This window comes from Hypomesus nipponensis, chromosome 22 (assembly GCF_054491055.1).
Source record: "Hypomesus nipponensis isolate SF chromosome 22, ASM5449105v1, whole genome shotgun sequence".
NCBI classification, from domain to species: domain Eukaryota; kingdom Metazoa; phylum Chordata; class Actinopteri; order Osmeriformes; family Osmeridae; genus Hypomesus; species Hypomesus nipponensis.
The window spans coordinates 4,610,128-4,623,077 of record NC_140382.1 but is presented as its reverse complement, the minus strand read 5'-3'; the positions used below and the strand labels follow the sequence as shown (position 1 = coordinate 4,623,077).

The following is a 12,950-nucleotide window of genomic DNA, read 5'->3' as shown; positions in this document are numbered from 1 at the left end:
GTGTGGCCTTCCACACGGACACAAACACAGACGCACCGTCTTTCCTTTCTCTGTCTCCATCTCTCGCTCTCACAGGCGCACGCTCTCGCGCGCACACACACACACGCACGCCATGACCCTTCTCACGCGCACACACACCGACTCACTAACGCGCGCGCCCGCACGCTCACTGCCCCGTACCTTCTTGTGAGCTTTGGCCTGGTCGTCCACGTACTTCTGCACATCCTTGATGAGCTCCTGCAGCTTCCTCACCAGCTCCAGGTGGCAGCCGGCCAGCTTCTCCGTGGAGGTCTTGAACACGTCCCACACCGGAGCAAACGTCCTGAGGGGACAGACAGACAAAGAAAGAAAGAAAGAAAGAGGGAAGGAGGGAAGGAGGGAAGCGATGGAGAGAGAAGGGTAAGGGAGAGCAGAAAGAGAGCGAGAGTCAGGAGTATAAAGCGACACGTCTTAAGGACTAGGTCATCTCTGTTCGGACCTCACACGCCAACCAGATTCTTACCCCAGCTGGGAGAAGTTGCTGGCTGACTTGGCGAGTTTGGTCATCGATCTTGCATACACCTCCTCGATCGTAGCCCTGGGAAGGGGGAGAAACACGGGCAGTGATGTCATTACTGTTATCTTTCCATCCCGACCGGTCGTTGTAACATGGTCGGTCAGAGCATATCAGCGTGACTCCGTCACGTGAATTGACTGTCCAAATCTGCGATCGAAACTGTGCTTCCTACATAACACTTTTGACTTTGATGAACTGCTTGTTCAATATTTGAATTTAAGGAGTTGGCTGAATGAATTCTAAAGCTGGATAATGGAATGAAGGTACTGTAAACACACATATGAGCTGAGTTTAGCCTCAGTGAAATCATATCGTGGGAGGAACTTTGTTTTGGTGGCAAGGTTCATGTTGAGCAAGAGTGGACAGCCACAAACTTTTTTCTCTAAAGTACTGTCCTTCAGTTTATTTTTTTAGTTGATATACTTCCTTCAGTATTTGTAAAAAAATGACTAGTTACTAGTTAATCTATGACGTTTGAAAGACAAATAATGTACTTTTGAGTCCACAACACGTCTATGAAGGTTCCCTTTACTCGAGCCATTGAAGCACAGATTTGAAGTCACCGGTTAAATGTTCTCTCCTTTTCCTAAAATGCGGTCGACCGTATGCGTTGCTCGTCACAAGAGAGACCAATGTCGTTTTCATCAAAATGAAAACGACATTGGCTGTCCTTTTGTCAATATAATTGTGTTTTCTATAGGCATTTCTATAGCCTTTGTAACACATACGACAAGTCTTTTATTCAACATGCTGGATACCAAGTCAGCGCATTCAGAAGGTCGTTTGAGTCATGAGGTTCATACATTTCACAAACAAGGATTTGACCTTAAAAGTAACATTTTCTTTTTAATACTTCAATCTTTTTTTTTTTTTTTTTTTTTTAAGCAAGTACTCCATGACCTTACACCCTAAATAAAAATGATACTGAACAATTTTCACTTGTTTTGGTGTAGGCCTAACATTTGACCAGAGTTATCTCGAAGTCAGCACCTCTAACTTGGACTTGAGTAATGGAGTTGTCTACTTCATCTAACATAAGAAAGTTTGCCTTCCTCACGCTCCTTCCTCCGTCATCCCACCCTTTCCTTGCATGGAAGCGACAGAAGTAAGTACTACAAACATTTGTTGCGCGCGAGTCTTGAATTATGCACGTTTCATTCAGGTCTCTCAGCCTCTCTGCAGTCACGACACCGTAGGGGCAAAGTCAGGCTGGGCCCACAAGCACGCGCATGCACTGGGATATATCCATGCTGAGGACACAGCTAGCTCTATCCATCTGCACATACTTTTTGGGGGGTCTGTCGAGCAAAAGTAGAGAGGAAGAGAGATCAAGAAAAAAGAAAAGACTTCCCGCGTGTGCAATCACAGGGGTCAGGACGCATGAATGGCGTATGGCAAGGCAGGCCCCCACTGCTCCTGGCCAGAACACAAAGCTAACAGTCGTCTTCTCTCTATACACCGTGCTTCATTTCGGTTCTGCTGGTTCGTCATTCCCGAGCAGTGGTTCTCGACCCTGGTCCTCAGGAGGGACCCCCTGTCCTGCAAAGTTTGAGATGTCTCCCTGCTCCAACACACCTGATTCCAATGAAAGGGTCGTTATGCAGCTCTGTAGGAGCCTGGTAACGAACATGCATTTGAATCAGGTGTGTTGGAGCAGGGAAACGTCTAAACTTTAGACTCTAAAGCGGCGAGCAGGACAGAGGGTCCCTGAGGACAGAGTTGAGAACCACTGGTCGAGAGTGTGTAGCGGTACTTCTGGTATTCCAGAGGCCTGAGTGACAGAGGTGTACTGTGAGCTGTTCCCCTGCAGAGGGGGCCAGAGTGCTGGGGACGGCGCCACACAAAACACACCAAGCCCAATTCTCCATGAACACAAGGTCATTTGTTCCAATAAAAGATGATGTTCGTCACCTGTTATTTGTATAATCATCCATCTGCACGGTGACCAATGACAGTCTTCTTATCAATAAAAAAAACGACACTGTCCAATGCAGGAAGAATGCCCCCCCCAAATATTTGTTTAAATGATTTAATTTCTATACACTGATACATCCATCTGTGATCAGATCATCCCTGTGACTGATAACCACATTCCTGAGAGGGGCTGAAGCAGACCGTGGAATTACAGCAAGAATTACAGCCTTTTTCAATTGAGGTTACCAAAATAGATTCCTTACACAATGAAGCTCATGGCATGCATTGTGAGGAATCTGAAAGGAAGGCATTATTACAACATACTTGACAGACTCCAAGTAGGCAGGGTTCACGGTGTGGATTAAACCTTAAGGAGGTGTGGTGTGTGTACTGTAGGTGTGTGGGGGAACGTGCATGCGTTGGTGTGTGTTTTTGTTGGTCCTTGAGTATGTGTGCCTTAGGGGTGGGTGTATGAGTGAGTGTGTGTGTGTGTGAGTGAATGTGGCCTAGGTTTGTGTACATGTAGCTGTTTTAGCTACTTTACATTCTATTCAGAAAACAGGATTTGTCCTCAGCCTTGCTCCATAGACATTTTATTTAGCATACACAGAAATGTGCTTCAAATGTCAACGAATCCTGTCTCTCATGCTCCCTTTTCAAGTGGTTCAAATGGGAACCTGTTTAAAGGGGAACTGTTGGACAAGTGGTGACAATGGACCATACTGTAGGCTAATCTACTGTAGAGTAAATATAAATCAATAAGAGGAACTAAAACATTTAAAAAGATCAGTGACAGTTCAATTCCAATGTCCACCTGAGTGTTGGCTAACTCTGGCTGTCTCCGACTCTACGTTGTTTCCTGGTACTTATTTCCTGGTAATTCATTCTTGGTTGTATACACTGCAAGTGTGAAAAGCTTGGTTAATTTGTCACCAATTTCGTCTTCGAATGGCTTTGAGAGATTATTGTTCTCTCTGTCTAGATCAACAAACGATTCTGTCTGGTGTGAGAAACAGTTCAGTTGTCTGAGGTCTGCACAGAGCAGTGCCTGACTCTTGGAAAATGAACTGCTTGTAATACCGGGTAACAAGTCGAGCAGGAACCTTTCCTGACACAATGCATGAGTGTCAGCATTCAGACAAAAACTGGCTTCAGGACACCTGATTTGGAGCAAGTGGAGCGGCACTAGACATGACATGGTTAACATTTTACCTAACTCACACACACACACACACACACACACACACACACACACACACACACACAAACTCAGTTGTTACCTTTCTCTGATGAACTCAGACAGCTCCTTAGAGGACATCTGGCCATGCTTCATGTTGTGGTAGAGGACGTCGAATCCATTGTTTTTTTCTCCCTGGAGACCAGAACGAGAGGAGCAGAACACATCAGATGCCTCGTCATCTCACGAGATGAACCAGCCAGCCAGTCAACCAGCGAGCTAACTGTCCGGCCAGCCAATTCAGTATTGGCCGGTAGGCACAGTACTCTTTCAGTATTACCACGTAGGCACTGGCCCGGTCCACCAGCAGTACTCTCATGGCCTGCAAGGCCGACAGCTGCATCTGGAGAACCCTCTGATCCACCATGCTCATCCTAGCCATGCAGCCTCGCTCCTCAAGCCCACGGTACTCTAAGTTCTAAGCTCAGGTCCAAGTCTACGGTCTGTTTTTTTTTTGTTATCCTGTTCAACGGTCTGGTGTTGATGTACCAAGTTCTGCAGACTGTAGGCCTGTAAGTACAGTCAGAACCCTTTAGAACCTTCCCAGGATTATGTCTGGTATCTTGAGGAACGGATGAGACCTATGTTTGTCGAGGAGTAACCATGCCGATACTCGAGGGAAGGAGTCCTGTTGCACAGCGGATGTAAAAAATGCATCAGCGATACTAAATAATTCATAGCAAGTGGACAAGTGCAGTTGAATGGGTGGCGATTGGAGAGATTTAAGAAGGAAAACAAACAGAATGAATGAAGCCAGATTTAAGTTAAATTCTGACCAGTTTTCGTTTCAACTCACAGTCCAAGTCAATATAGGCCCTTGGATTGACATAGCTTTTCCTAAAACACCATTATTATAGCTCCAGCACCGACTAAATCTCCTTATCTTTCCCAAACCCAAACACACAAAGAGACAATACACAAGTATTTTGAAAAGTCCCCTTTCCGACACTGGGAAAATGCTTACTATCCAAAAGTAACCAAGAAATCATCCCCTGATTCGACCTCATCACCATGGCGTTGTGTTTTGCATCCAAGGCTTATTATCTGCTACATGCTCAGTTTGTGATATGAACCCTTCAAGGGAGTATGTGTGTGCATGTGTGCGTGCATGTGTGAGCCTGCCCGCCCGTCTGTGCACCAGCTGTTGCTAACCTCCCCTTCCCTTGAGCATCACACAGCCATTTCCTGGTTCATGAGCTCATCCAATAACACGAGCCCATTCAGCTTGCTCTGACAGATGGAGCCCACCCTCAGCCAATCAAATATAAGAGTAACCGGCGGTCCGAGGTTAGGGGTCGGGGAGTTCAGGGAGGTGATTTGTTTATTGACTTGTGAGTTCGGTCACATCAGGATACATCCAAACAGACTTGGGCAAAGAGACAGTAGGAATGTGCGTGAGAGAGAGATAGAGACACAGAGAGAGAGAGACAGAGGGAGAAAGAGACACAGAGAGAGAGAGAGAGAGAGAGAGAGAGAGAGAGAGAGAGAGAGAGAGAGAGAGAGAGAGAGAGAGAGAGAGAGAGAGAGAGAGACTGTCAGAGACAGAGAGAGAAAGAAAGAGAGACAGAGAAAGAAAAAGAGACAGAGAAAGAGAGAGAGAGAGAGAGAGAGAGAGAGAGAGAGAGAGAGAGAGAGAGAGAGAGAGAGAGAGAGAGAGAGAGAGAGAGAGAGAGAGAGATGCACTGTGGTCACCTCCTGACTGAGCTGTTGCACAGTCAGCAACCTCAGAGTTCTAAGCTGGACTTCCTGTTTGAGAGCGACGCCAAGCCTGCTAGTCAAATCCGCTCTGGCTGCTGCTATGAAGCGGTCACTGCTGGTGTGACTGGAACACACACACAGTCTCACGCTCACTCACACAAGTGATACAGTAAAAGGCTGGCGGTCACCTCCCCAGTATTTGGTCATATCTCTCAGCGAGCGAGACTGAAATAGAGACAGACAGCACAGAGAGAGACAGAGACCAACTCTTGCACTCATGCCAGGAGAGTTCAGGACAGTGTCAGTATACGACAGGGAGAGACCACTCTGACCAATAAGAAACCAATCATTTAAAGAGGATAATCAGAACATTTATAATGAGATATTTATGGAAGCACTGGCCCATGACAAAGATCCAGACAAGGGGAGGCCACCCATCGATGGGTAGCAAGGACAGAGCATCCTGTCACCTGACCCATAAAAGAAAGGAAAACAAAAACAAAAAATACCTGAAGGAGAGGGAATTTTTGCACCAATAAGAAACGAGACGTGGCGAGCACAATGGCCAGCAGGGCGGAGCAGCAACAGGAAGGAGTACTACTGACTGCTGCCCGTGTGCACGTGTGCGACGCAGCAATATAAAAGAATACAGTAGACATATAAAAACAAAACCAGGAAGCAGGTCGGGGCGTATTTGCTTTTCCACCCCAGAGGACAACAATGATCCCTGTTCCCTGCACACAGAGGCAGGTTTTCGCACTGGGGACCGAGTTTCACATCTCGGAATTGAGGAGAGTAAATAAACTGCCTGCTGTCACTGTGCAAACTACCATAAACTCGACCCTCCATTGAAAAATATGTCCGAAAGACAGTCTGATGTGACTGGGATTTGAGCCACGCCAGGCCCAGTTCAAGTAGGGTTTATGCAACTGTCCCTAACTGCCCCGAATGGCCTCCAACTGCCCCCAAATGCCCTTCAGGTCTTCACTGAACAATCCCATTCTGAGATTCATTGACTAAGACCCTTGCCAGGACGGATTGAGATTCTAAGCGCGTTGCGGAAGTCAAAGCGTTACTCGGGGACAGCCTTTAAGGCTGTGAAAGATAACATGGAGGGGGAAGGGGGGGTTCTGGCACACTGTTATCAACCCCTGCTGCTTTGTCAGTGAAGGACTACAATATATATATATATAACTGTAAGAACTGGACAGAGAAAGAGAGAGATAGAGAGAGGGGGGGGGGAGTTAATACGGAGAGTTAGATCACTACAACCTAAATGTATTTATGAATGCTGCAAAGGATCAAAGTAGCTTTTGCGTGTGTGTGTGCGTGTGCGTGCTGTGCACCAACGGACTCTAGAAACACTAGCTCCTCTCAGTCGAATCAGGATCACGTCCCAGTGGGACGGCCAGCTGCAAAACCAGTGACATCATGCTGTTGTCGCCAACTCTGTCACCTTCTCACACACACACACACACACACATGGCTCTCTCTATTGACACTGTCTACAGATCGGAGAGGGGAAGGTCCTCTGTCCATGTGGAGAAACAATACCACGACACACCACAAAGAGAAACAGCAAGTGTCCTGCATCCCTCGCAGGCTTTCCACCCCTTGACCTTATCCTTGTTCTGCGTCAACGTGTATAACACAGTGACACAGTGTATAACACAGTGACACCACGCGGTGACACCATATAGGCCAGGCGTAACCCCATTCGTAACACATCTCGGGCCTAGTTACTCAGTGATGAGGAAGGAAATGTGACCCGCCACTGTTGCAACGCTTTCAAATGTCAACGCCATGAGAGTGGATCTCGTGACTGGACGGTTTTCCATTCTCCTGTATCAGTGTACTATGGTTCAACACATCCAGTCCTCTATAGAATAAGAACAAAATAGAGAAATGCAGGGGAGGGAGGGGGGGGGAGGATGGGCAGAGAAAAAAAGTTAGCGAGAGAGACAGAGACAGGGAGACATACACAGGTCTCTCTATCATATGATACCTGTCTGACAGGGGGGAGGAGGTGAACCCAGTGAATGTCAAACAACAGCAGTATAACATCCCATATCCTGTGGAGGAAGTTCCATTTGTTTATGGTTGCATGACTACTTATGTAACGTTGTATGTCACCGCGAACCAGTCTGGCTTTCTTTACAGTGAAGCAGCTGGCCATGTTGCTTCACCGCAGACCGGCACCAGACCTGACAGTGGATCTGGGTGGGTTGCCCACGAAGGAGAAGGCAAGCAGAGAACTGACTGAGATTCGCGGTCGATTCTGGAAGTCGTTGGGGGCAGCGTGCAGTGGGTCCACCCTGACTGTGACACGTCCTCCCTGTCTCCCTGGACTCTGTCGGACCGGGAGAAAACGCTAACGTCGCTGTGTGAAGTGTTCTGTTTGTTTTTGGCAGAACAAATTATGCGAAATTTGCAAGTGGGTGAGCTGCCATCATCTAATTTGAGAAGCGCACGAAACGGAGCCCCTTAATGATGATGAACAGTTCCAGCAGTCATAACATAGGAGGGAAACACAATTAACTTTGATGCAGTGCAGTGCACTGACGTGAAATAGGCTAATTCTATGTCAAACTTAAATGCAGGCAAATTAGCTATCCACTTAGAAAACAGGCGTCTTTTTTAGGTCCCATGATAAAAATGTGTACAAGTGGGTTAAACAAATGACTGTAGCTCAAACCACAGATACAGTGTGCTTGCAAGAGACGCAATTCATTTTTAGCATGTTGAAGACTAAAGCATTCTGGGAAAAGTGTTTTAAACAAGGTTAGGCTAATTGAATGTCCTGTCCTTGATTGTTTCTAATCCTTAGCAAAGGTTCGGTGGAATGGAAGAAAAAAAAAGCTTTTATAAGGAGATAGGGAAAGTTATTTGAGGGACCTCACAGCTGTCTTCAGATGGAATGACAATATACTTAGTTGTTGCAAAGGTGGTAGTAGTAGGTACTTTATTGATCCCCGAGGGGGGAATTGTGGAGTTGCAGCAGGTAAAAACAAAATATCTCAAATACAAAATAAATAAATAACACAAAATACAAACTGAAGATATAGAAAATACAAATATACAAAATACCCAACACAACAACAAAAAATGCAGGGCTGTACACAGGGTAAAACAAAGGGTCGATTCAAGGGGTATTGTGAAGAATTTAACACGGGTGACACAAAACAACTAACGTAGGTGACACAGGGAGACACACAGGTGAAGCAGACAATGCTGCTAATACATAGCGTGTACCAGCAAACTGTACAGATGAATGTCGGTTTTAAGAAGCCCTAATCATATTCAATCTCTTATACCTCGTACACTATAGGGAGACGTGTACCAAGTTCTGTGAGATGTACCTCAACGGTGCTAACAGAGCAGCATAATTACAGTTATGGAATACCAATGTGCAGAATGGGAACATTGAGGTAGCGTTAAGATAAAGTCATTGGGTGGTGCCCCAACAGCACTGCCAGTGTTCTGGCTTACAGTAAGGTAGTATACGATCGCTGGCAAGACTTTTTCGATAGCGCTACCTGTGACACCGGGGTGTGATCAGTCTGGCGCTGAAAGGCTTTCGTTTCGCCACGACCATGTGGCGGAGGGGGTAAGACATATTGCCCCTAGGGGCCTGAGGTACGACCGGACTAGCCCCATGATGTGGGCTGATGTACGCACTACCGGCCTGTAGACATTCAGGACAGTGGCGTGCCTCTTCTCGGGCACCGGGACCAGACAGGACAGACACACGTCTTCCACATCCCAGGGACCCCATCAAGGCTCAGGCTGAACTCGTTCTGGGGCGGCCTACTCCACACAGCCGGGCGTTGCGGCTCCTCGGCGTCATTGGGGACCCGCCATCGGGGCCCGGGGGGGGGGCTTGCCCTCGTGAAGCATCTCCAGCTTTCTCTTCACGGGGAATGACGGGGGTGCAGTTGTGGGAGGAGGTATAGATGGGGTACTGGTAGTGGCAGGAGGAAGGGGTCAGGGTGGGGGGAGAGAGCGGGTAGGGCCGTTGTTACACTAGTTGAAGAACAGATTAGCTTGTTGGTCCTGTTTTGGCTCCCCTCAGCCCGTCCATCCGTTGACGTTGAAGCCTGTGATGTTTGTTCATCCGCTGGCAGACGTCCCTCGCCCTGTCTTGCTGCAGCTGGTCCTCCATCTTGTCCCTGAAGGCTTTCTTATCTTACCCTCCCTGATCAGCACCTTCAACTCCTTCTGGACACTCTTCACTTTGTGCCTCCCGCTCCTTCTTATCGTCCATCAGAGCCTTCAGGTCGGTTGTAATCCAAGGCTTGTTGTTGGGAAAACAGCGAAATTTCCAAGTTGGCACATAATTGTCCGCACAGAAGTCGATGAAGTCAGTAACACATTCAGTGAGTCCATCCATGTCCTGTCGGTCACTTGCTGAAAACCTCCCAGTTTGTAGTCCCAAAGAAGTCATGTAGGGCATCATTGGCATCAGGTGACCATCTCCTCACTGTCCTGGCCTGTGGTAGGCAGAGGGGAGAGAGGTGCACCAGATTGTGCTCCAATCGGTCAAGTGGCGGGAAGGCAGAGGAACGGTAAGCATCCTTGACGTTTGCATACGGAAACTCCAAGTGCCCCTGGCCTGCACACACTCACTGGAGATTTTAGCATCAGCAAAAGCTTCCCGAGAAGCCCTCTCTTGCAGGCTCCAGACAGCCACACGGTGGAGATCCTGTAAACAGAGACTGCCCAACTGTAAACCAGGAAGTGACCGGTCCGCCCGGTTATGACATCATCGAGATTCGAGCAGAGGTCAGCCTGGGAAGTACAGAGTGTCTGGGAGCCCGACTGGAACACGGAGCTGTCAGGGCTCTGACGTGGGGAGGTGGGGTTCTCAAGGATTTGAATAAACAAAAGGTTGTTATGATGTAAACTTTGTTTCCATTGCTGCACGAAGGGGCTATGTAGGTGGCCTGCTTTTAGTCGGCAACAGAAACGTACAGGACAGACATTTTTGTCATAACATGCCACTTCAGTATCATATTTTACAGTGAGGGCTACATTTTACACAACTGCAAGTATTCAAAGCACAAGTTCAGACCTGGCCAACATAAGAGGATGGAAGTTTATCTTGTACAATGGTATTCAATAGCAATTCAAATGTGAATTTAAAGTCCTTACTGATTGGAAAAAATACCCTGTGAACCCTGTATTTGTTGACCTAATCCTCCACAGCCTACATGACAGGGGAGTGTTCTAGTCTCTACAGGCTCTCACGTGGTCATCTCCTGCAGACCTTCCAAATGGACTCTCATGGCCGAGGTCCAAAACCAAACTAAACCACGTATCATCCCGCTGCACCTCGGCACAGTCACAGAGTTGACAGCCATCTGCTATCTACCTTGGCCATTTGTGATGACCTCACGGAAAAACAAACACAAGCCTATCCGAAAGGAAGGCGGACCTTATTTGGACGGTGCGGGAAGTGTTGTCTTGCCATATTGCCAAACTGCACACTTCATGTTACCAGTGTGTCAACAATGCAGAAGTGTGAAGAGCAGCATACGTTTGCGCGCGTGTGAGAGAGAGAGAGACAGACAGACAGACAGACAGACAGACAGACAGACAGACAGACAGACAGAGAGAGAGAGAGAGAGAGAGAGAGAGACAGACAGACAGACAGACAGACAGACAGACAGACAGACAGACAGACAGACAGACAGACAGACAGACAGACAGAGAGAGAGAGAGAGAGAGACAGACAGACAGACAGAGAGACGGAGAGAGACAGACAGAGTGTCTAACTCACATCCACACTGGTGAGAAATTATTATACAGACTGCAGAGACACACACACACCCAACAGCAATCATCAAGCTGTCCGGCTGCATCAACATTTGCTTATCTTTGCTTAATTGTTCCCATGAAACACTGTCAAGATGTTCACAGACACTGCCACAGAATACAGAGGCTAAGACCCAATGCCAACGCAGAAAAACACCCCAGAACCTAAACAACCGAAGTGTGGGGTTTCGGTACAACGTACGCCACTCCAAAAACAAGTAACTGAATATTTGACAGAAAAAAGGGACTGGGGACAAACGTTTGAGGTAATCATTGCAGTGATGCAGCAATTCAGAGAGAGGAGACATGCTGGAATGGCTATTTCCATTCTGTCATTCCTAAGACTTGTTTGTTCAGCTCGGGGAGAAGGTACGGTCCATATTTAAAATGCAGGGCATGGTAGTGACTAGCCGTAGACAGAGAGATAGTGTATGTGTGTGTGTGTGTGAGTGTGTGTATGCCTTGCATGTCAAGCATACAGCTGATCTTTGCCATCGCTGTCCTCTTGTGGTTTATCTCAGTGCACAAAGGGCAGATTGAGCGACCAGCAAAGGCAGGGGTCTTAGCCTAGCACCTAAGATACAGCACAATCTCTTTCCTCTCTTCCTTTCACCCTCCTCTTTTCTTCTTCCCCCTTTTGCAGTTTTTCTTCTTCTTGTCTTCCACTGCTAGCTGGCTCGAATACTAAAAATATGACTCAACATTAAAAGTGAAGTGAGTCGAGTACTAAATCCCACACTGGTCTAATTTAACAACACAGATAAAGATAGTTCCTTCTGACCTTCAACTTGAACCAACAAATGCAACTAACCAGAGCAGACCAGGTGTATGTCCGGGTTGCCAGGATACATTCTTTTTGGGTCATTAAAGAGAACTGATTGAATTCTATTTTCGGGCCTCAACCTAACAGTGGTTACTTATGACACATTTGCAAGGATCTCTACTAGGTTCAATAGGCTGTTATAGGATGTTAGTTGTCAGTCAACTGACAGTTTAGATAACATCAGTTGGGCAAGGAATACACCCATGAACCACCCATGAACCACATATCATTTAGCTTTCACCACAACATCATTTCTACAGTGAGATGTAAAGCTTATATTAGGAATGCATGACGCTGTGCGGTTTCCTGTATAATTAGACGTGTCTTAATTTGATACACAATTTTCTATTCGTTAAAATGAGAATGACACATACTGCCTAAATGCAACTAAAGGTGAAATGTAGCTCCAACTGACTTTAATAATACAATATTAGAGTTTATATGACAAAGCTAAAAGATTAGCTTCGGACGATTGCTGCAACCTGCTAGCCAGCATACGTAGCCACGTCAAAACATAACCAGCCAGTCTGGCCACGGAAGAAGCACAATCAAATTGTAGAACATTTAACAGTAAGTAATATTTAAAACATCGCTTCAGTTACGCACTTTGTTGGAAAGGGTTGCTGCCTATTTTGACCTACAATGTGTCAATGTATGTTACAACTATTCCCAAACTTATTAAACACCTGTACTCTCACTGAAACTTCATTACAAGAAAATGACGCGTGCACTGTTGTGAATGACAACTGGGAACGTCCAATGGCTTTCACCGCAACGACCATAAACATTCCAAGACACTCCATGACAGCCAATTGAAGGCGGTGGAGGTGGATTCACTCAACAATGATGTTAGCTAGCACTTAGAGGCCCAATGCCCGTGGTAGCAAAATATCATTCGCCGAGAAAAT

General features: G+C 46.7%; 1 protein-coding gene across 13 annotated transcripts in view; it reads right to left on the bottom strand.

Moving 5' to 3' along the window:
• The window catches only part of fcho2 (FCH and mu domain containing endocytic adaptor 2), a 43,173-nt gene that overhangs the window by 29,614 nt on the left and 609 nt on the right, over positions 1–12,950 (bottom strand). For all 13 annotated transcript variants that reach the window (XR_014740895.1, XR_014740894.1, XM_084686562.1 and 10 more), the window contains exons 2-4: positions 3,751–3,842; positions 503–577; positions 181–322 (exon numbers count right to left, since the gene is read on the bottom strand). Coding sequence is in view for 11 of the 13 variants with exons in the window: in XM_084686562.1 (XP_084542688.1) it covers positions 181–322; positions 503–577; positions 3,751–3,842 (309 nt within the window). In the remaining 2 variants the exon portion in view is untranslated. The remainder of the gene's footprint in view (positions 1–180; positions 323–502; positions 578–3,750; positions 3,843–12,950) is intronic.